The 24934-nt window shown below is 38.9% G+C and overlaps 1 protein-coding gene across 25 annotated transcripts in view; it reads left to right on the top strand.

Annotated features, from left to right (window-relative positions):
* Window positions 1-24934, top strand: part of PPP1R9A (protein phosphatase 1 regulatory subunit 9A) — a 314401-nt gene that overhangs the window by 281977 nt on the left and 7490 nt on the right. For 7 of the 25 annotated variants that reach the window (XM_014853332.3, XM_070508546.1, XM_044766982.2 and 4 more), the window contains 5 exons: window positions 10334-10421; window positions 10520-10603; window positions 21181-21379; window positions 23323-23442; window positions 24309-24332. In XM_014853332.3, the coding sequence (XP_014708818.3) occupies window positions 10334-10421; window positions 10520-10603; window positions 21181-21379; window positions 23323-23442; window positions 24309-24332 (515 nt within the window). The remainder of the gene's footprint in view (window positions 1-10333; window positions 10422-10519; window positions 10604-21180; window positions 21380-23322; window positions 23443-24308; window positions 24333-24934) is intronic. The other 18 variants (XM_070508623.1, XM_014853349.3, XM_044767016.2 and 15 more) reach the window with 9 other exon arrangements.

Consider the following 24934-nt stretch of genomic DNA (forward strand, 5'->3'; position numbering starts at 1 on the left):
CTTCCATTTAGAAAGGCACCAGGCCCAGCTGGTTTTATAACTGAATCCTGCGTAACCTATAAAAAGATAGATAGGATCTATTTTATGCAGATAGATAGGATCTATTTTATGCTACTTATTCCAGGTAGAGTGTTTCTCATTTATTTTATGTAGCTAGTCTTAAAAACTAGTAAAGATTATATAGAAGATGGAAATCTTATGCATGTGGATTAATTTTAACTATGCTAGTGAATGAAATCCAGGAGTAGAAATTAGTTATATTCCATAATCAGGTAGTGTTGATGCTGGAAATGTAAGAATTGTCTAGCATTAGAAAATATAACAATATAAATCATCAAAAAGGAAAGGTAAAGTGTTGTAATTTTACCAAGTTGAAAGACTTTTAATGTAATTCTTCAGACATTTCCAGTAAAAACTTAAGTGAAAAAGGGCTTAGAAAAATATTTTCTAACTATGACTGGTTATTTACCAGAGATCAACCAATAAATAGTGAATCTTAGACCATTTGCACAAAAATTAGGAATAAGACATGAGTGCCAACTATCATCACTATTTTTAAGTCTGTTTTTGAGAATTTTCTAATTGCAGAAAGATAGCATTAAATAATCAGTATAAATTTGGAAAAGACAAAAGTATTTCTATTTGAGGATTATATGAATGCTCATCTAGAAGATTAAGTGGCCAGATATAAAATAAATATATAAAAATCAGTACCTTGATGTGTGTAAGGGTGAAATGTCTGCAACTTACTTTGAGATGTATTTAAAAATGGAGTAATGGATGAACAGAGGGATGGCTATATGATAAAGCAAATGTAATAAAATGGAAATTGTAGGATCTAGGTGGTGGATAGATGTTTGTTCACTGTAAAAATCTCTTGTCTTTTTTGAAAAATTGAGTGGCAGAAAGAAATGTCACTTCTGTCCATACTGATCTAGAGAGTCAATACAACTGACGTTTTGTGGAACTTGGTAAGCTGATTCTAAAGTACATAAGAAAGAGGAAAAGGCCAGGAATACCTGAGACTCGTGAAAAAAATGAGGTGAAGATCTTGGCTTGTTGATACCTGCAATTATTAAAAAGCCACAGAATTAATTCTGTATATTTTTTGTACAGAGGTATTTAAATAGACTAAGGAGCAGAATAAAGAGCGTAGAAGCAATTTTTATATACACACACTCACATATATAGTTCGTGTATATTTTTGAACTTACGACAGCTGCATAGGTAGCTCAATGGAGAAACAATAGAATTTTTAATAATTGTTCTGAGAAAATTGGTTTGTCCATATTTTTAAAAAATTATGTTAGACCTCCCTGTCATCTCATACCTTGCAAAAAAACCCATTCAAGGTGGATTCAGGACTTAACTGGGGAAATGCAAAACTATAAAACTTTTAAAAGACTGTAGAGAATATTTTTGTGACTCTAGGATGCAGAAGAATTTCTTAAACAAGATGCAAAAAACAAACCATAAAAGAAAAACTTGATAACATCAAGTAATAGTAAAATTAGGAACTTCTTTTCCTCAAAGACACAACAAAGAATATCACAAAATTGGAGAAGATATTTGTTGCCCATGTAACTAATGAAGGATTCATATCTAGATTATGTGAATAACTCCTATAAATCACTAAGAAAAGATAAACAATACAGAAGGAAAATATGTAATGTCCTGAAGAGACTCTTCATAGAAAATGAAAACCAAAAGGCCAAAATATTTATCAAAAGGTGCTCAGTGCCATTAGTAATCAGGAAAATATAAAATAAGCCAGATGAGATACCATTTTATACCTACCAGATAGCCAAGAAAATTGAAATCTGATGTTACCAAATGTTTGCAAATATGCGAAAGAACCAGAAATTGAATAGTCTGCTGGTGGAAGTGTAAATTGGTAGAAGTTCTTTGGGAACCATTCGGCTTTACCCAGTAAAGTTGAAAGTGTGCATACCCTGTGACCCAGCGAGTCTTCATCTATTTATGATCCTGCACTTGTCTACTAAGAATCCTGTACAAGAGTATTCATAGCAGCCCTGTTGTCTAGTAGCAAAACCTGGAAAAAACTAAAAACTGGTAATTAGTGGAATAATCACCAACAGAATAGATAAATGAATTGTAGTATATTCATATAATGAATCTATGTGGCAGGGAAAATGAATAAACTGCATTGAAACATAACAGGGGTGAATCTCTGAAACAAGACATTGAGAGGATAAAGCAAATTGCATATGATTCTATTTATAGTGTTAAAACTAGCAGATTATTTAGAGATACAAACAAAATGTTGAGGTTATGAATGGTAATAACAAAGTCAATCGCTTGGACAGTGTCAGAGAACTGAAATAGGAAAGGACACACTGGGAACTTCGTAAGTATAAACTACAGTGGGAATGGGGGTGATAAATGAAATGGGTGTTTGTTTTATTGTTTTTTCTTTATACTTTACAACTGTTTTAGAAATATTCTTGTTTTCAGTAGACAATAAAGATAATAAAGGGCCCCCATATTCGAAGTTAATTGATAGACTTTATCTCTAATATACAAGTAGCTTCAGAGAATTTTTAAAAAAGTCAAAAAAAGGCTAAGGAAATAAACCATCAATTCATTGAAGAGAAAATTCACGTTACTTATAAGATATGAAAAAGATGACCAACCTCGCTAATGATCAGAGAAATGATCATTTAAATTAAGTACCTGTCAGATTGCCAAAACTTTTAAAGAATTCCAACAACCACTGCCAGCAGTGGTGTGGGACACACTCATACATTGCAGGTGTGATTGTACATCACTACATTTTTGAAAAGTCCGTACTTATGTATCTCTACCAGATCAAAAATTGTAATCTTTCTACAAATACATTGTGAGCGTAGAAATCATGTTTAATTGTGGGGGCCCAATCTGTTTTGTAACTCTTGGTAAACATCATAGCTTTTATTCCTGGTATTTTCCTCTTGGTTTCCTTTCCTGAGCCTGTCGCTTGCTAGAATTATCTTCCATAGACTAGTCCTAAGCACAGCTCTTCTAGAACTTTTGAGGTAAAAATGAAGTACTTACAGAGTAAAAAATACCAGTGGAGGCAAAAGAATACGTCAAGCCTACTAATTCATGAAAAGTAGTTGTCAAGTTGGTAAAGGACTTGTACAGTGGTTTTGCCCTACTTTCAAAAGAATTAAAGGCTTCAGAAACTCTCATTAATTAACCTAAATGATGGCTTATAATAGTACTTTTATAGAAATATACTTGTGGCAAGCCCTCTATCATCTCTTCAGAAAAATATGTATAGATCCACATTGGCCCGTAGGAAGGCAAAAAAGCAGAAGCATGTGTTTTGGAGCTGTAGGTTGATACTTTGTGGTCCCCTGTTTGAATCTATCAGACATAGCTAGGTGTCTGAAAGAAATTACCTTGTAGTCAGGGAGTGGGTCACTCACACATGAAATCTGACCCACCAGTTTTTAAAAGTGGCGAAATCTTGTCTAGATTATTTCTCTCTGCCTTTTACTTCTAATTTATGTATGATTCTTTGAAGTAAGCAGATGTTTCCTCTCAGATTGGAAAAGTAGTGCATGCATGTGAGCTGTGTTTCCAAGCCCCCTGGCAGTAATGGAGCTGTGAAACGTGACAATCCCATCCTTTCCCCCACTGCCTTCCTTGTCTGCTGCGGTCTCTTCTTCGGGATGAAACTCTGAGCTGTAGTAAACAGGATAGGAGATGGGAAGTTTCTTCTTCAGAGACCAAGTACTTGGGCTTTCCCATTTTTTGATTTTCCTAGGCTGGTCATGCTTCTGGATCACAGGACAGAAGCAGTTAAGTGACTTTTTATAAAGTATTAACTTTATAAATAGTCAGTTACTAGTATGAGAACCGTTGTTAGGTGCTAACTATGACTGGATGAAAGCAGTGCCGTATGTTCTTTCCTTCCCTTGATGAAACTTTCCAGCCTTGAAGAGTTTTCCTTGCCTTCCATGTTCATTGACATTAATCTTTTCGTTCATGTGTTCATTTAACAAATACTTTGGGCCTCTCCTCTGTGTCAGGCATTGTGCTCGAGGTTGAGTGCAGCGATTAACAAGACTCCATCTTTTCCCTCGAGGAGTTTCCAGACTAGAGTCTGTCTGCTGCCTCCTCTCTCTCTCTAATTTATTGCATGCTTGTTTGTTTTGTGACAGACCTTGTCTCCGACACCCCCAGTTACCCCACCACCATCAGCAACGGGGAAAGCCCTGTACTTTCTTGCTCCTTCCACTCTCAGGTTGTCTTGTACCTTGAAAGATGTTCAAAGACCTGGCAGGCAACTGACTCTCAGACCCCAGCCAATTACCAGTCGGTGCTTTGAGGGTCATGTTCTAGTCCTCAGTTCAAGTCCAGAAACTCAGTAATACACTCAGATTTAATCAAGTTCAGAGTGACTGATATTTTACTATTTGAACTTATAAAACACTGATTTCTAAACCAGAATACTAATTTTCTGATTTACTTTGGGAGGTACAGCTAGCATAACAAACATCATTCATTTGTCCTGTTCTCTCTCTTCCGGTTGGAAGGTTCATAAATCAGAAGGTTGCTCAGTGAGCGTAAAATTAGGGTAAAGTTGACTGGATGTGTATGTTTAATATGCTTATTAGATCCAGTTGACTGATGAATTGCCTGTTTCACTGAAGTACCACCATTACTGCAGGTGTCACCGTCCCTCAAGGACCCTCCCTACCCAGTTCCCAAGAAATGGGCCTCAGTATCATTAAAACCTTAGGGAAATTCTGTGCTTCCATTGTTACGACCTTGCAGGGCCTGATACAATATAGATCAACAGAGTGAGATCTAGCTTCGTTGTCCTCAAAATCCACTTTGGAGAATAACATTCTGTAAAGCCTTGAGTTCCCTGTTGTATGAGACTCATCTACTATTCAGACCTAGACTCAACGGAGGTTAGGTACGGTTAACCTGATTTCCCTCTGTGTGTTTGTGTTGGTGTGTGGTTCTTACAACTCAGTGGCTCATCAATAAGGGCACTAGAATGGAGTGTAGCGAGACTTCATGTTTACATTCTTTTTTTTTTTTTTTAAAGATTGGCACCTGAGTTAACAACTGTTGCCAATCTTTTTTTTTTCTTTCTGCTTTTTCTCCCCAAATTCCCCCAGTACGTAGTTGTATATTTTAGTTGTGGGTCCTTCTAGTTGTGGGACGTGGGACGCTGCCTCAACGTGGCCTGATGAGTGGTGCCATGTCCGCGCCCAGGATCCAAACCAGCAAAACCTTGGGCCACAGGCAGCAGAGCGCGCAAACTTAACCACTAAGCCACGGGTCTGGCCCCTTTTTTTTTTTGAGGAAGTTTAGCCCTGAGCTATCTACTGCCAATCCTCCTCTTTTTGCTGAGGAAGACTGGCCCTGAGCTAACATCGTGCCCATCTTCCTCTATTTTATACGTGGGACACCTACCACAGCATGGCTTTTGCCAAGTGGTCCCATGTCCGCACCTGGGATTCAAACCCGAGAACCCTGGTCCGCCGAGAAGTGGAACGTGCGAACTTAACCACTGCGCCACTGGGCCAGCCCCCGTGTTTACATTCTTACTAGCATTCCACTTCAGGAAAATTGTGTCCTTCTTCAAAGTCCAGCTTAAATATCACCTCCTTTAGTAGACCCTTAGTGCACCCTCCCCATTCCCAGGCAAAGTGAATTATTTTCTTCTCTGTGATCCCACAGAAATTTTCATGCTATTACTTCTGCTTCTGTCACTTTGTACCTGATAATAAGTGATCTAGTTGTCAAGTGTGAGCCTTAGTTTTCTCATTTATCTTATTCATCTTTGTATTCTTGGTCCTCATCAAAGAGTATAGCATATAATTGATCTTAGTAAGTTTCTTGGATGAATTAATAAGTATGTCTTTCCGGATGAGCAATGTAGGTCATCAAACCATATCTGGCCCCCATCTGTTTTTATCAATAAAGTCTTGTTGGATCACAGCCACACCCATTTAGTTGTATACTGTCTACTTTCATGGTCCAACCGTGGAATTGAGTACTTGTGACAGAGACTGTATAGTCCACAAACCTAAAATATTTACTGTTTGGCCCTTTACAGAAAAATCTTGCTGATGCCCTGGTCTAGACGTCTCTTTACTTCCACTCGGCATTGCTAGATAAAGGCTGAAAATGTCTTAGTCACTGGTTTCCATTTATCTAGATTTTTAAAATAAGTAATAAAGCATTCTTTTTAGTCTGTCAAGTTACTACAAAGGTAATAAATTCCAGCAGCATTTGATTGCAATCTCGAGGATAATACTCTGGTATTATTGAACACCTCATTGAAGCTGGGTGTCTGCTAAATCGTGTCAATACCACATTCACAAGTCATCATTTTCTTCTCATATTTGAGGGACCTCAATGGAAAGTGGGATAGAAAGAGTCCCATTATACCTGGCTAAATGATAAAACGTCTAGCCTCATTTCAGTTAAAATTAGAGGAAGTAAAAGATTATTTCTAGAGGTTTATAAAGCAGGTTATGTGGCAGTTAAATGCATGAAAATATTTTTCTCATACCTGTTCTTTGAGTAGCCTAATAATAGAGTTTTGGTCTCTAGACTTGCAGAGCAATGGGCCTTTGTTCAGACAAGGTTAAGAAGAGAAAATTAAGCACTATCAGTTTTCTACTCATGAATTCTAAAGATTGTTATTCTAAGTTTATATGTTGCTATTAGCACATTGCCTGACTCAGACCATGCCTTAAAAAATATTTGTTGAATTAACATCCTGGCAGGTAGAACCTGGCTTTTCAAAATCTTTACAGGAATCACTTATTATTAATATATTTGCATTAAGCCTTTATACATTTGGAAGTAGTAAATTTTTTCATTGCTCAGAGGAGCATGGTTACATCTAGCTGAGATTTATAAATAAGACTTGATAAAGACCATACAAGTAGAGTAACCATTGAAGGACCTTGAGGAAAAAAAGGACAGATGAAGGCGTATAAGGCAGGGAGATGGCATTCACAGAGACTGGCACACAGAAGGTGAATTTAAAGGACTGGGCCTGTCCCAGCCTGCCTGAAGCAGTTTGTTTATGCACGCTAGAGTGGTGTCATGTACAACTGCACAGGTAGGTTAAGTCTATAGTTCTAGAATGTAAATACCTTAGATACCTTACCACATTACTAGGAAACCACAAGATATTTGAATAGAGGAATGAAAAGGAAAAGCTTAGGTTTGGGAAAGACAAATTAGGAGACACTGTGAGGTGACACCCTCCAAGGAGGAACCATAGACAATGGCAGGAAAAATGCTACAAGAGCCCTTGACTCATAAGTCAACTAGATACAGGGGAAGAAAATGAGGAGGTCAAAACTGATCACAGAGTTTCTAACGTCAGAAAATATGTTCTTGTCATTAATTGAAAATAATAAATCAGAAACATTATGGGAGAAAGAGAACTAACTCATTTTTAACGGAGGAGGTTATGAGCTCAGGAAAGAAGCCAGGGCTGGGTGGCAGATTTGGGAGTCCCCATAATAAAGGAAGAAGTAGTCAAGAGTCTAATTGCAGTGAGCTTAAGGAGAATGCAGTCCAAGAAAATACCTTAGCATGTATCTATTAGGAGACCATTTATTACCTTTGAAAATGAAGACCAGGTTGCCAGAGCTTAAAGCTAAGGAACCCAACCTGAGGGTTCAGACTTCTACTTGCTTGTGACAGTAGTACCGGAGAGATTTCAAAACGCCTAGTGGAAATTTTACATGAAGTTAAATAACTAAACAAACCAACAAAAATGACACTTTTTTTCTTTTGCTGAAATCTTACCAACCTAATATTGCTTGTTATGCACACTGGAAGTTTTGATGTGCGTTAAAGATGTATTTGATTGATTTAAAGTGGGGAAGTACATTATTACTTAGTCTTCCCTCTTCAGCCTTTTGAAAGCATTCATTTAAGCGTTCCTTGGAACACACTTTGGTAAAAGTATGAGATAATGGTGTGAGGTTGCCTAGCAGCAGGGTCTGTCATGGGCCGAATCAGGCTTTTAGTCCCAAGATGTCCAAATCACTGTAACACTAATAGGTTACAGAATGTTTCCATGTCCATTGTCTCATCTGGTCCTCTTGCCACTCATTAAAACACCTCTCAGCGAACTCTAATTCAGAAAATAATTAGGTAGTCTCCTTTTTAACTTTACACAGTCCTAACCATTAAGAGTTGCTTTAGGATTGGTCTGGAAGAATATGGCACTTTCTTTTCTTTGGCTTCTATTAAGAAAACTGAGGGGGCAGGCCCGGTGGTGCAGCGGTTAAGTTTGCACGTTCTGCTTCTCAGCGGCCCGGAGTTGGCTGGTTTGGATCCCTGGTGTGGACATGGCACCGCCTGGCAAAAGCCATGCTGTGGTAGGCTTCCCACGCATAAAGTAGAGGAAGATGGGCATGGATGTTAGCTCAGGGCCAGTCGTCCTCAGCAAAAAGAGGAGGATTGGCAGTAGTTAGCTCAGGGTTAATCTTCCTCAAAAAAAAAAAAATTGAAAATCTGTTTTTTTCTAATGTCCATTAGTGAAATCCCCTCAGAAGGCATTTGTGCCGTGTCTGTGGATTTTTTAATGTATATGTGTCGCATCTGTGGCAGTTCAGTTACCCAAAGAGTAATGATGCAAATATCCATAATAAATATCTGAGGCTAGAAGTAGATTTTGACATGGACATATTTCCAACTCTCGTATTTCATTATGTACACTTAAAGGAATTGGTTATTGTAATCTGAGTATCATTAAAATTATGAAAAACTCATTGCTAAAAATCCTTAGAATGTTTGCCAGTATTCTGTGCTCCTTTAGAACTTTGAACATAGACTCCTAAATGAGAAGTGCGTGTGCACTTCGTGTTTTCTAAGTATGTGTGTTTGGAAATTTCTCCTGAAATAAACAAAATTTTACACAAAATTAACCTGCTTATGTTCGAGGTTAATTGAACACTTTCTTAAGAGGACTATTCTCTATACACTTCATGCCAGAAAGTTGCTGGAATATTTTTTTTAATTTTAAAAAGATAGGGACATACGGGGCCAGCCCAGTGGCACAGCAGTTAAGTTCGCACGCTACACTTTGGTGGCCCGGGGTTCACCAGTTTGCATCCCCAGCACAGACCTCTTTACCACTCATCAAGCCATGCTGTGGCAGATGTCCCACGTATGAAATAGAGGAAGATGGGCACAGATGTTAGCTCAGGGCCAGTCTTCCTCAGCAGAATGAGGAGGATTGGTGGCAGATGTTAGCTCAGGGCTAATCTTCCTCAAAAAAAAAAAAAAGATAAAGACATACAGAGACCAACAAACAATTAGGAAGGAGTAGTTTCATACACAGATATGCATCAAATTTAAACCACCCTTTGTTAATCATCTCAAGTAACTGGATATGCTGAAACATAACACCAAACAGCATCCTTTGCTAAATAGCTCCAGGTAGAGACTTGTCCAGGGGGAATAAGTGCCACCCGTGGAATCCAGTTCCTACATTGGACGTTGAACTCCACCCACAAAGCTTCTCCTCTGATTGGTTTTTGGGCATTGTGTGTCCCCATCCCCCAGCAGCTGCTGCCCTTTAGAGTGCCAGCATCACTCAAAGAGGCAAAGATCATTCAGCTCCAAACACTAAGGAGATTTTAGCATCTTCCACATCCTGAGAGGCCAGCTAAGTTGTGCCCCAGCCTAACTTCGAAGAGAGAGCTTTCATAGATATAAATGTTTTATAGCTGAGCTACTGTTTGAGGAGTCTTCCCCATGTTCTGCCCTTCTCTGTCCCAGGACTGGTCAAAGGCCATTAGCAAGAGAGACCAGAAGGGGAAGTTGTAACTGTCACTTTCTCCCTAAATCTCCTAGACTCTCAGGGGTGGTGTTACACTGGACTTGGGAGATAAGGGGGAAGTGGGCTGGGTTCCTGTCAGAAGGCACTAAAACCAAAGGCAACAAAGACATGGAGAACAGAGCCCAGGCATTTGAAGCAAAGAGCTGGAGCCAGAGAAGGAACAAAAGGAAAGTCATGTTGGTCCCTGCTTTGAACGTAAAAGATGATTTGATAGTGTTTATTCTTGCTTATTTTGTTCATTCCAAGGTATTTGAAGCTAAAACTCTTTGTGATAACTATTAGGCCTTTGTCCAACAGGACCTCTCCTGGCTTAATTGAGTGTTCCTCAGTATTGCTATGTTTTCTGTATCTTAAAAAAGAAAGCACTCATTATTTTCTTTTACAGTTAGGAATTGAGGCAAACCCCCTACATTCAGAGATGCACTGACTTTTGACTCATGGCTTTCAAAAAATGATAATAATCGGTCTTTTTCACATATGTGTATGTCCTAGATGGTGCCAAAGCTCCCACATCACTAAGGGCATCCAGTTCATTGGTGATGCAAGGAGGAAAAATTAAGCGGAAGTTTGTGGATCTGGGGTAAGCACTTCGTAATATAAAAAGCAAGCCATCTGTAAAAGAAGGATTAAAGGAGAAAGTGTCGCCTTCCCCTTTCTGACTGTGTGCTGTCATTATAGGGCACCTTTGCGAAGGAATTCCAACAAGGGAAAGAAATGGAAAGAAAAAGAAGCCAATAGGTTTTCTCCAGGTAGCAGGTACAGGTGGGCGATTCAGAACCCAGATTTATCTCTGTATCTAAACTTTCTGGCCACCTCCCATTGTTAACCAAAATCAATGGTCAGTATCTTTGAGCTGAAGTGATAAACCTAGAGGTGAGATGAGAGACAAATTGTACAGTCTGTATTTGTCTTACTCCAGTTATAGCCTACACCTGGCCTTGGGTATAGCCATTGGCTTAATTACAGAATTACGGTCACATGAACAGTTTCAATAAATGTTTATCTAAATACAGCGTAAACATATCTGTGTGATACATCTGTTAGACATATTTCAGGTTTTTTGTCTGGCCACCCACAGTACTAGTGTCTTCTCTTTTTGTTCAGTCCGAAAGGGGAATTTTGCATTTAAGTACCTTGTTGGCTTTCAAGACTGTTCTGTCCACATGCATGTAAGAATGACAGCATCTCTTGTCGGACTCAGCTGTCTGATTGACTTTTGCAGGCCCTGTCAACAATGCTTACTGTTCAGTAAGGACTTTCCTATGGAGAAGTGAGGTTTGTACAGCGTGCTGTCAAGTTTCCCCAATTTTATTGTGAGATTACATAATTTTAGACTTAGGTTTGTATAGGGAGACAGTAAAGCATAGAGCTCTGAAGTCTGACTGCCGAGGTTTGAATCAGAGCTCTCCCAGTTACTCCCCTTACAATCACGGACAAGTTATTTAGCCTCTGTGCCTCTGTTTTCTCATATGTGAAATGAGAATAATAACAGGACCTATCTCATAACATCAGTATAAGGATTAAATGAGTTTTCACGTAAAACATTTAAAATGGTACCTGGCACATAGGAGGTATTCAAAAATAATAATAAGGTAAAAATTTGCTCGTCGTTATCATTTGAAAGTTACAAGGAAGTTTTCTATTTATCATCTCATTTGATCTTTACAGTTAGATTGAGAGGGCAGATAATAGTACCATACTTGATTGATAAAGAACTTTACCTTCATAGAATTTAACTGATTAGCCCAGGGTTATGCAACAGGCAATTAATGTCAGTTAGCTGGGGCTTGTGCTTCCTGTCTAGATGTCTTTCCAACACTCCATGTCACCTCTTGTGCATCTAATGACATTTATATTTCTTCATGAAATTTGGGATTCATCTCAATAGCATAGAATAAGGAAGAAACATACAAAGTGCTAAGTAAGAATAAACAACTGTAAAATTGTTTGGAGACCACTTATCCATTTTATAGGTTGTCCCCTGCTGTTTCCTTTTTTTCTTTTTCTCTTTTCTGGCATCAACGTGGGAAAAAATTATACCTTCTTCCTGGGATTATAGAAGAATGGGTTGGGGGATGAAAGGAGAAAATTCCCAAATTAATTATTTTTGTTAGTCTAGGTTTCCTTTATGCTGTACAGTGGAGAAAGGGTAGAAAGCTCTCTATATTGAGCACAAAAATCTCAGGAAAAATAAGGCTATAATGTAACTCAAAAGCGACTTAACTTTGTGTAGTTTTGGAGTGAGAAATATAAAACAGTCTACTCTGTGCCTTAAAATTAAGAATAGAAAACTGTTAAATATACTCAAGAAAAAAACAACAACAAATAATGTAACTGTTTAAGAGAGAGAGAGATGCCCAAATACGCAATGGGACAATGGGAGAGTAGCTTGGACACTTGTGAAGTGGCACTCTCCTCTCTTTGGTCCCTGGACTTCTGAGTCACTACCTCTAACCTTTAAGCCTCCGCCCTAGAAGGGATGTCAGCACAGGCATCCAGCAGAGGGTAGAAGATTGGACTAAATTTCCTCATCATACCCAGACAGTATCACCTCCTTGTATAAATTCCAGGTGGAAAACAAGCAAATCTTGGTTCTGTTGGTGAGTGCTCACCTTTCCCTAGGCAGAACCGTGGCTAGTCAGGGGAGGGCTGCTGTCAGCACGTGGCTTCACCACAGCTAATGGCAGCTTTTGAACCAGTAGCCAGCCAGGCGTCTAGCTAGGCTGCCTAGTGAGCTCTGTATTTGTAAAACACTAACTCTGCTTCAGTAGTCACATATAGTTCCATGTGTACCAATGTGACCAAATAGTTTTCTGTTACAACCATAATTTTATAATTATTTGTAATTCCAGAGGACTTTTGACAGGACTGAAAGGAATTCATGTAACTGAAATAGTAGAAAAACAGGGAAGAAGAGGGAATTTTTCTGTTTCAAAAAAATAACTTTTTGAGGGGCTGGCCCCGTGGCCGAGTGGTTAAATTCGCGCACTCTGCTGCAGGCGGCCCACTGTTTCATTGGTTCAAATCCCGGGCGTGGACATGGCACTGCTCATCAAACCACGCTGAGGCAGCGTCCCACATGCCACAACTAGAAGGACCCACAACGAAGAATATACAACTATGTACCGGGGGGCTTTGGGGAGAAAAAGGGAAAGAATAAAATCTTTAAAAAAAAAAATAACTTTTTGAGCTGTCACAGTAATTGGTTAACACTAATCAAATCTAATGACAGCCTATGTTCTCCTGTGTCAATTGATCATGGGCCCAGAACCTTATAAAACATATTCCAGGAAGAACAGTTACTGCCCAATAGCATCCTAATGCGCTTGAGTTGGTTTCACAGGGCCCCTGAAGGTAGTTGGCGATAAGTACCATCAGCTGCAGGGTCCCACCGCGATTGTGAAGAACTCAGAGGAAACTCATCCCCCTGTGAGGCTTTCTCAGAGAAAGGAAGGCGTGATTCACGGACTGAGTTAGTAATCTTATCTCTTAGGCTTTTCATCTGGTTCTTATAAGGTTGTGATGAGGTCATAGTATCAGTTATAACCCGAGTCTGTTAAACTTTAAAGAGGCAAGACATTGCTGAATTGGGTCTTGGTTTTAGTTTGTGGGGGTTTTTCCCCCAAAGAGTAAAGAGTTTATGGTATTTCTTGGGGAGACATCATGACTGAAATAGGTGACCAACATGAAACAAATAGATGAAGTTAAAATAATAATAGTAAATAAACTTTATAAAGAAATATGTTTTGGTTCTATCCTTTTAAAATACGTGTTCAGTGAACATTCTGATTTAAACAGGTAATATAGTACTATGATTACAAAAGCAGGAAACATTTAGTTGTCAGAGCTTGTTCATCCCTTAAAGTACACACTGAAGAGTAAAATAAAATATGATCCTAAATTCTAGAGTAGACAGCCACTGATGTCAGTGGAGTGTCTACTTTGGAGCTCTGTGGGAGAAGCTCCTAGTTCAGTCACTGAATGGAGAGACGTGTGAGCAGATAGTGTATCTCAGAACAGGGCGAGGTGGTGGCATGTGGGAAACTCACAGGGAAGGGAGATGGCACTTCTCTGTGGAAGTGAATCTGCATTCACCTTAGAAGTGTTAAGAGTGGAAAAAACAGTGAGCTGGAATCTAAGTATTCATCCTGACTTTGCCATAGGTGAGGTGGACTAAAACTACTGATCTCTAATTCCCCACCCATCTCTGTCTGCACTGTCCAGTATGGTAGCCTCTAGTCAGGTGTGGCTCTTGAGCGCTTGAAATGTGGCTAGTCTATATTGAGCTGTGTTGTAGATGAAAATGCATACTGACTTTCAAAGACTCAGTATTACAAAAAAGAATGTGAAATATCTTAGTAATAATTTTATAATACTGATTACATGTTGAAATAATTTTTGAAGTAAATAAAATATATTATGAAAATTAATTTTACCTCTTTTTTTATGTGGCCACTAGAAAATTTTACTTTACATGTGTAGTTCATATTATATGTCTCTTGGACAGTATTGATCTTTAAGATTCTATGAAAAACAAGTACTCTTGATTTCTAACTCATTATTTACTTGGTCTGTAAATTAGTACATATTCATGTGTTTGTTTATTCTTTTTTATCTGTATGTACTCCTCTTTGTTCCAAATATAATTTGTTTATATACAAAACTACATATGATATAGCAATATAATTTACATAAAAAGTAAATTGGATAGGGAAAAATAAGATGAAGGAAAAAGTAGGGTTGGTACTTAAAATAGAACATCTTCACCAATACCTTCATAGTAAATATCACAGTGGCCTTCAGTAAGAGCCAAAAGCATAATGTCAAAATGGTTAAGAGCCTGGATTCAAATCCCAGCTCTACCACTTATCGTTTTGGGTGAGTTACTTAACCTCTCTGTGCCTCAGTTTCCTCATCTGTGAGATGGAAGCATATACATACCTCTTCAGGTCTTTGGGAGGACTGAAAGAATCACATTTAAGCGCATTTTAAGTCCTTAATAAATAGAAACAGCTATCAATATCATTAAGATTTAAAGCAATTCTGATGGCAGGGATGTAAAACAAAGTGTTCTCCATATGCATTTTGCTGGCTGTCTCATTCATCCGAGGGTGACTTTGGTAATATCTTGAAGAATGAATAGACAATGTGGATTATAGTTCAGACAGCCCTTCGTAGATGTTTCTCTCAAAGAAGCTTTAGATAAATTATGGCGTTTCTGTGAGTTTGAGATCATACCCCATGACAAGTACCTGGAGGGCAGCTCTGTCCTGTTGCTGACCCTGAGCTGGAGTAGAAACACACTGACCTTTCAGAAGAGCCAAGGAGCAGGATGAGCACATGTGCATGAGGGAGAAATGCTACTCCTCTGCCTAAGCCTGGCCCACAGAGGCACATCAGAGAGGAGCCAACATTTTCCTTAAAAAATGATGTGTAAAAAATGCACTTGTAAATGGCTGACAGAGAATGGCCCTTAGCGAATGGCAGAATAATTTGAGCCTTTGAGTCTGGACAGTTTTAAAGCAAGCGTTACTGAGCCACTGTGTGGCCATGAACAGTGATGACAGAAACTCAGTGAAGGTCCTGTGGAATGCTTAACTTTGGCAGTATAACTTGTATAAGTTCTCCCCTTCACTTGAGATTTTTAATGTCTAAAGGTAGCTTTGTTCTTAAAAAGAAGATTATTTGGGTTATAAATTAAGAGTAATTTATTAAAGTCTCCAACTTTAAAACCTAGCTATTTTTGAGTTTCAGTTCAACTTTCAAATCTTGTCATTTTGTTTAAACATCTAGTTAAATTATAAATAACATAAAAGCAGTCATTTTCTTAGAGACCTTTGAATAATGCTAGCTTAACCTCAGTAGAGCAGAATTATTTCCCCATAATTGTCTCTCCTGTTCTTAGCTGTATTTGTAAGTTTAATCTATTCCATTTTCTTTGTAAATACTTCCCAATGCCTAAAACCTGATAAACTTACATTCCTAAGAAGTCAACACTTTTCTATACTTTAAAAAACTCTCAAAAACTTAAGTTAAAATGATATCTGTAGTCACGCTCAGCATCCCAGTGTTCTTATCAATGTGGTTATTTTGCATCTTAATCAGTTAAATATATCAAGATAGAATCAATAGACAAATTTCTCTCTCAGATTTCTAATACGCATTTTCGTAAGTCCTGAGCAATATATTTATTATTCCTAAACTTAACATTTTTATTTTGATAACATGAATTTTATTTAAATGACCATCTTGCTATTTCATTTTAAACCTTCCCAGTATGGGGAGACTCATTAAGGGAACAATTTCTCCATTTCAAATGAGTATGGAGGAGGAAGAAAATATCTTTTTCCCTCTACCTTCCTAGGTTCTCTGGCTGGAGCCTTGTTAATCAGACTTACAAAAGACAGATTAACAAGGAAAAAGCATACAAATGTATTTAATATGTTTTATGTGATACAGAAGCATTCATAAGGAAATGAAGCCTCCAAGAAGGAGTTAAGCCTGAGCACTTTTATACTAGGTTTCATGAAGAGTGGAAAGTGGTGGAAAAATGTGACAGGACAAAAGGGTATAAGCTAAGGGTAGTAAACTGGGGGAAAGTTAGCATGGCCTGTTCCTTCATTCAGATTCCTCTTGGTGTCCCTCCATCTATAGAGATAAGGATGCTCCTTTCCTCCTATAGAGAGGACGCCTCTCACATGAGGGTCTAATGACCTGCTTCAGGGGAGATGGGAGAGGTCAGAGAGCCCTTCCTGCATCTGTTATTTGTCAACTTCCTCAGCTTAAAATATTTGCTATGCCAGGGTGCTGTATTTTGGGGTAGCGTCTCCTGATCCCTGTCGTAACTTAAGGCTGAATGCTCTACAGTGACCATCTCAGATGGTCTGTTGGTTATGGAATTGAGATTTAGACCGTAACTCAAGATCTGGAAGGAGGATGTGTTTCTTCAGGGTGATTGGCCTGAGCTGAAGGTGGACATCTGCCTGTGATAGTGTTATCTGTTAGGGTCTCCAAGCTCCCTGCAGAAGGGGCTGGCTTTACAACCTCAGTCTCCTTGGTGGATGCTAGAACCTTACAGAATCACTTCATCTGATTGGAGTAAATGGAAGTCTGCAACTCTTCCTCTGGTTGCACCTAACTTTCTTCATTTAACCTTCTTTTTACCACCTGCTTGAATTCTATATTCTGTTTATACTTTTTCTGTTCTGGCAGTTTCTGAAATCCTAATTACATTTTGATGACATATAATTAGATTCTGAATACTTCATACACCTTGCATTCAAAGTTAAAACAAACCAAAAGAATCATCATGGAATGTTTACTTGAGCAATTTAATTTTGGGGTGCTAGCCTCCGGTAAACTGATTTCAAGATATATGTAAATGAGTTAATTGCTCTATAGAGTTATTAACTATAAACCATTTAAATGCCAGGAAACAGTTACTATCTGAGCCCCCCTCACCCCCCATGACATTTTAGGAGTACGAAGACTTAATTTCAAGCCATTCTTTCTCCCTTTTCCTAACAATAAAAGAATCAGGCATCTAGCTGTGATTTGTGATTCTATTTTTTTTCCCAGAAATAATAGAGAGCCATCAGTGTACAAGCTAAAAAAAAGAAGGTGAAGGAAGTACAGAACACATACCTGTTTTGATCCTCTAGAAGTTATTTTTAGATCCATTAAGTATTCATTTCTACCAATCTTGATTTTTCAAGGAGATTATTAAGATCTGTACAGAGCTATGCACCTTAGCCCATAACCTGCCCTTACAGTCAAAAGAGTTAAGAAGGGAAGGAGGGAGGGAAGAAAGGAAGGAAGGCTGGGTGGAGGGAAGGGCAAATTTTATGTTATTCTTAACAAATTTTTCCATAAAGCAAAACAGACTATAAGAGAGGTCAGTAATAGAAAAACTGTTACCAAACTCTCTCTGCTCCTTTTTTATGCACAAGAGTTCAGTTTATCCAGAAAGAAATTGGTATTTATTTTAGAAAGCACGTCTGGTAAGCTGATGGGTCTATAATTTTAAAGTAATGGAGAGTTTGCTTTTTTAAATGAATATTCTATAGTCTAGGTCCAAGCAAATGGAAGCATACCACTGTTCACTTCTTTAAGGATACTGGGAAACAAACAGAGGTTACGTCAGTTCATGGAGTTTTAGAGTCAAGGATGCACAAGGAAATGAGGGGAGCAGGATACAGCCTCAGCAGGGGCACAGCCAGACCTCCTGGAGAACTGGAGAATAATCTTCAAAATACCCCAGGACCTGGTGCTTTGCAGCGGTGAGGACAGTGGTTGTCTTCTTAGAAGTGGGTTTTCACTGCCTTCTACGTGGCTGTTCCTCTGTTGCTTCCATTATCTTGGTGTGTGAAGCTGGAGAAGAAAGCCTCTGGCTATCACCTGAGGCTGGGCTTCCCTCATGTCGTTCTTCATACACACACTGTGGCCTCTGTCTTCAATGCTAGATGTCCAAGTCCATGTGGAATTATTAATCTTGACTATTTTCCTGGCAGTGAGAATTTTATGAATGAGTTTAATTAGATGTGGTCTTCAGATTTTGTTTGAAATGTTGCCTGGCCAAGATTTGAACTACCTAAAGTCTTTTTCAAATAAAGCATTAGAGTGACAACAATTAGGCAACAATATTCTTATTTCCTGCCTATTAAAAAAAAATGGTAGAGGTAGTTCTAAAAGCATTGTTACAAAGGCATTCACTTGAGAGTAGGACAAGATAGTCATGCTGTCATTAATTGTGACCTATTTATAAACCTTAAAACAGTACCCATATATTTAAGCACTGACATACCTTATTTGAATTATGGATGGAACTCCTAAAAAATTTCTCATGTTACTTTGATTAATTGATTCAGAATTGTATAACCAAAGGGGAAAATAATCATGGCGTCCAGTTTATCCTAAATATGCCCAATTGTAAGAATGTGGGACTACAGAGAAAATATTTTTATGTTTGTGCATAATTAGAGCTTTCTAAGCATTTTTACTGGAATCTGGGACCTGAGCTAAAAGATAAGCCTTAGAAGTTAAATTGTGACTGGATAGATGGTGAGCACTGCAGAGGGATTTACCTCCCCAGAGGTTATGTGGTTACATTACAAGGAGCGAGGTTCGGGAGAGGGAGATGAGACACAGCTGCACGGAGACATTCCCAAGGTTGCAAAGCTGGAGACATTAGTCTTATCTCCCCCTAACTACATATATTGCTTTCCAAAGGATAAGAACCCAAGATCCTTCCCAAGTTGAATTTGTTTACACTAAAGAGATAAGATTTCTCTCCCTCAATCTGGGTGGTGGGGGTAGGGAGGCAGCTGTCCCTCTCCTCTTTGACCATCCAGATGCACATTTTTTAGATTCCTTACCTACAGTGTAGACCAATTATAGGATGACAGCTGGTTCTCATTGTGTCACCCTGGAGAGAGGAAATTAGGGTATGGGGAACGAGCGCAGTCATTTTCTGTAGGTAAATAAGAACCTCTTCTGCTCCAGAGACCTGCTGTTTGCATTCAGGATAATATTAATAAATATGGATATTAAAAACTGTAAGAGTCAGTTCAGACATGGGCTAAAATATAGATTTCAGGTCACCTCCTCCCTTTCTTTCCCCCAAATTCTAATTCCATGAACCTGGTGCTCAAGAATCTGTATTTGAATAGCTGCCACAGATGATTCTTCTCAGACTTGTTTGGGAAACACTGCACTGGTCCGTGACCCAGGAATAAAAAGTTCTTCTTACAGAAGACCATCTGCCTGTGCTGGCCTGCTTTCTCAAGTTCAGTTATTATACTTACCTCCATCTCCTGATTTTAAGTAGGTGGATTTAAGGATATAAAATTTTTTTTTAGCTTCAACTTTAGGATGAACATTGAAGGTTGATACATCTCTGGTTGGTCTTTCTCTATTATCCTTGCAGACTCCTTTGTTTTTCTAAAAAAAGAAAGACATCATTAAAATCATCACATCTTCTGGAATCTTTAGAGTGACCAACAATTTTATTCACCCAACCTATGATCTCAATGTTCTACCAAAACTTCACTGACTTCTCCAATCTCTTTAGTTATCATTCTTATAATCCCTTTACATTTGTAAACTGCTTTACAGTTTGCAAGATGCTTTTATATTTGTTGTCCCATTTGATTCTCACAATAATCTTTGGAAATGAACAGGATTTGTTAGGAGTTAAGCTATTTATGTAAATTTGAGATATAATATTTCAAAATAATTGAAATGAGATGTGAGAAGATTGAAATTCAGTATAGATGTGGGACATAAGTTGTCTAGGTGTGGTATTGAGGCACTTTTAATTGAAAGAGGATCTCTTTGTTGTTAATGACATCAACAGCTAACGAATAATAGGTGTTGCCTCAGTTATCATTTGGGCATGCTGAGAGTGACCTCTTCCAAGATGCACAGAAACTACTGCCCATTCCTGCCTCAGCTCCTGATAATTATTTTTCTTTAACCAAAAGATAAATATAAATATGCAAGTACTTGCATTAAAAATAGCTGTTTTCAAACTGTGTTCCTCAGATGACTTTGAATCCTTTATATGTTAAGCAATGAGTATAGACCTTTACACTTTTACAGTTTTCAAAGCACTTTCACACATATTATCTTGTTTAATTCTTAATGACCACATATGAGATACATAAAATATCCACTCTTTATAGATGAGGAAGTGGAGGATGAGAGGAGGCCCAAGGCCCTGTCCTCAGGAGACAATAGACCCTGGGCTCCAAGTAGGATCTTAGGACTTCAGGTCTACTGCTCCTCCTCTGCAAAGGCGCTAAGACTGTGATGAAAAACCAGGAAGGTGTGTGTTCTGCTTAAAGTATCATAAGCCCTGAAATTTCCACGTTATTTAAATGCTTCATTTTCTAAATTCTGAAACTCTTGGAAACATGAGTTCAGAGGACGCCAGGAGAGAGTGCTGTTACGAGCTAATGTCACTAGCAGTGAGGCACTGATATGTGACCCAAATAAAGGAAATGCTGTGATGATTAACCTAATAGCAGCTCCTAAAGGACCGTGCCCCTCCCTCATTGTAATTCATGCACCTGCATGTATTATAGGCTCATTTCATAAACATTCGCCATGACAAAAGCGATACGAAAAAGTTGATCATTGTTGTAGAATCCATTTAGATGCAAAGAAGATAACTATTAAGATTCATGTCCTAGTCAAAAGTGCAAAATTTTTACTTGATCTGTTGTGTAGAACAGTTTCTCAAACTGTTACTTGGAAGTATATTCAAGTCCCTTCGGAATTCATCAAGTTTTACACCTGTGCTTTCTTTGTCTAACACGCCCATTCTCTCCATAAAACAGGATCTTCAGGAGCAGGCTGGAGTACTGGAAGCCGAAGCCATCCTCCTCAGCTCAGGCCTCCACTCGCTCACCTTGCTTGCCTTTCCTGTGGTTTAATGAAAGCCGGAAAGGATCCTATTCCTTCAGGAATCTGCCTTCATCTGCAAGTCCCCTTCAGCCTTCTCCTGAGACTCTAATTTCAGATAAAAAGGGGTCTAAGGTAGAAAACACATGGATTTAAAAAGCATACAAGAAAACCCCAAATCCTTCCTCCTCTCCAGTCTTTGGAAAGCATTCTCAACTTGTGTGTGCACTCTGGATCCGAGCAGCCAGTGTGATAACACTGCAGTAAACAGTGCATGGTATTTCTTGTGTGGGGAAAAGAAAGCCTCGTTTAACCATCACCTTCCTTAATACTGTTCCATTCTAGAGTGTGCCTTAATCTTTGATTTGCCTGTCTTTTCACATATTGCTATTTAATCTCAGTTTGACAGTTAAGCCATGCTGGGAAAGATGCATTTGAATCATGGAACAGTGTGATAGATCTGTTTACCAAGTATTCCACTTTAAATTACGTTACAAAACTATTTTTGCTGTGTTCTTCAAGATTTACTGGAAAACAAATAAATTTGAGACTGAATATGTGTTCAATACATCTAAATGAAACTCTTTAAAACAAACCAGTGCTGACGTGGCACCCTTACGTATTTCTTCTTTTAAATCAAACTTCCATGTTGAACAACTGTTGTAATTCTGTCACCAAAGTTCTTTAACTTTAGCAGAATTAGGAATTATATGCATGGATGTTATTTGTTCTTAAATGCATGATGGTTATTTCCAGCATGACGCTGCAAACCTTATCTAACATTTTGTTGGAGCACATATGGTGGCTAACTTTCATGTTTGATCTTCTTTTATCTATGTTCACTTTTCTTTCTCAAACAGAAACGTGTGATTAATGTTACTTGAATTTAATTATTTTCTTGAGATCAACAGCTCACAGGGTTTTGACAGGGTTCCGGCTTGTGTCTCCACTGACAATACCAAATGGTAATGTGCTGTGTTAAATGCCCTCCTACTTAAATGGTCCCCTAGCCTAGCTCCGTGTGCTCTGATTTAGTCTCCTCTACTGAAGGAACAGCAACCAACTAAACCCAATGCAAGGGAACCTAATGGGAAACTAACAGTCCAATTCCTAAGGAAGTGGAATATGAAACAAGATGGTGTTGGTCATGTGCTTAAAGTTCCTGGGAAGCCAGTCCTGCTAGAATTATTAGAAAAGAAGTTTTGACAGAAATACACCACTTTGGCCTTGAAACATTTTCAGTATTGGATCTGATATATGTAAATGTTGTTTGACTGATTCCATCATCTTACACTGAAGAGACTCCAGTTTTGGTTTAAAATGTTTTCATAAATGCAGCTATGTAGTCATTGTGAATTTACTTGACTTTACTATCCACTGAACACTTTAATGAAGTTCTGGGGAAGTTTCATTTATACATGTCCCCCTCGCCCACCCCCAGGTGGTTCTTTGGAAACGTGTATCTGTTCATGCTGCGGCCTCTTTGGTGCTCTGCTGGTGCTACGTGAGAGTTGTATTTTAGCATGTAACTACTAGTGTAGTGTCAGGCTGTGACCTCCCCGAGAACTCATCATCTTGAAGGTGACATCCAAGAGAGGATCTGCCATTTCCCACAGTCTTTATCGCGGCCAACAGCAAGTGATCCTTCCCCGGGGGTGCTCGAGCTACCTTGCTAATATGGATTGCCATCTGTTCCTAATAGCTCAGGCTCTCCGCACCACCTTGTACTTTTACTTACACTGTTACTCATCACAATTAGAGTCAAAGAAGATAGGCTTATTAATACTACTCCTCTGAGCACTTGCAGAGGATAATGAATGCTGTACCCTTGAAGAGAGATTGAAGAATCACTTCTCCAAAGTACCAATCATTTCATCCAATGGAAAAAGCACCCAGAATTCCCTGTCAACTGCGAAAAGCACAGTGTTCTCAACCGCTGCCTGGTTGAAGGTTGTCACCAAACGAAACATGAATTTCTTCTAAGCTTATTTAAAAATAACTTTTAGAACGTGCAAACACACCTTCCTCTGGTTTACTCACTGAGCTCCTTTAACACTGAGCTTCATTTATTTTTACAGAATTTTACCTTTAGTGACGACTTCAGTCCCAGCAGCACCAGTTCGGCAGACCTGAGTGGCCTAGGAGCAGAACCCAAGACACCAGGGCTCTCTCAGTCCTTAGCACTGTCGTCAGATGAGGTACGCTCATGGCACTTACAACAGAACTGCTTTCTCAGATCATACATTTTATCCGTGGATTATCACCAGGAAAACGTTTGTAGATAGATTTTGCATATAAATCATTGAGGCCACGTTTTCCTATTTGATGTGAAACCTTCATGATTTCCCTTCCTCTCTGTCTCAACACGAAAACAAAGTATTGTTTCTAAGCCCCTTTAAGCTGTCCAGGGACCTCCTCAGCCTTTCTCTGATTTAAGTGGGATGACTCTAAACAGGGGAGTGGGGATGGGAGGCTGGGCAGTTAAAAGCAAAAATAGGGGACAGCTCAGAAATCACATAGGGGTTTCCAGATAATCCGTTCCCTTTCTCCCTCATGTCCCCTGCTATGTCACCCCTACCCCAAGATTCTGATAGCCCTCTGAGGAGGGTGTGGCCTCCAATTGAGAATCACTGCAGTGAAGAATGGGGAGGTATGGTTCCCATATGGAAGGAAAACTGGGTGAGAACGACTGATTTAAAAGCCAGGGTCAAATTAGTATTGTAACGAATTCACAGGAGATAAATGTGTACAAGAGAGGCAGGAAATTACATTAGTGACTGACTTAGTACCCCAAGAGATGAGCAGAGGAAAGAAATGCCAGTGTTTGGCACGGGGGGTTGGGAGAGTGCACTGTAAGTAAAGATATTTTTGCTTAGATATTTGTTCTTAGTTATTTCTAACAGGATTTTTGTTTTGTAAAACTTTTTTTTCTCTTAAACTTTTCTGCCCATATTCTTCAGGCTTGACAAGATTTTAATTTTATCAAAACTTTGTGCTGTATATGTTGTGTCTTCTGTTTCTATAACACTTTTCTTTTTGATTCCTTTCTTGCTCCCTCACTCAGAGCCTGGATATGATAGATGACGAGGTGAGCCATCAGTGGGCTGTGTGTGGTGGCTTATGTGGTATTGTTTGAACCTTCTTTTCTTTCTTTGCAAATGATTTAAAAGTCAAACAACACAAGAACGCTTTCCTTGTGGTGGAGGATTTCCTTGTGTTAAATAGTTTCACTCTGTGCCCTTGTCTGTATCTTAGTGTAAAAGAGATTCCTGAGTCAAGAGGATCTCCACATTCCACCTCCAGAGTCCCTCAGTTTATCTCCCATCACCATTACCTTGACACAGTCCATTCTGTTTCACCTCCTTTGCCTTCATCTCGGCTTACCCCATCCCCTCTTCTGTGTTCCCTACATCGCTCCCTGAGGTGACTCCTGTCTCCTCCCAGACCTGTCATCGCCTTCATCTCCTCTCAGCTTAGTGGTTCTAGGAACCAAGCTGCCCTTTGCACTATTGAAAGTTCTGCATTGGACAGAGCCTGAGATGTCGAGTAAACCACTAACTGTTGAGCTTCACCACTTACAAGCTGCATAATCTTGGACAGATCTGTAGACTCTCTGAGCCTCAGTTTCCTCAGTTATTAAAAGTAGTTATGGATATTACCTGCCCTACCTTCCTCACAGGTTTGCTTGCT

This window comes from Equus asinus, chromosome 1, assembly GCF_041296235.1.
Source record: "Equus asinus isolate D_3611 breed Donkey chromosome 1, EquAss-T2T_v2, whole genome shotgun sequence".
NCBI lineage: Eukaryota > Metazoa > Chordata > Mammalia > Perissodactyla > Equidae > Equus > Equus asinus.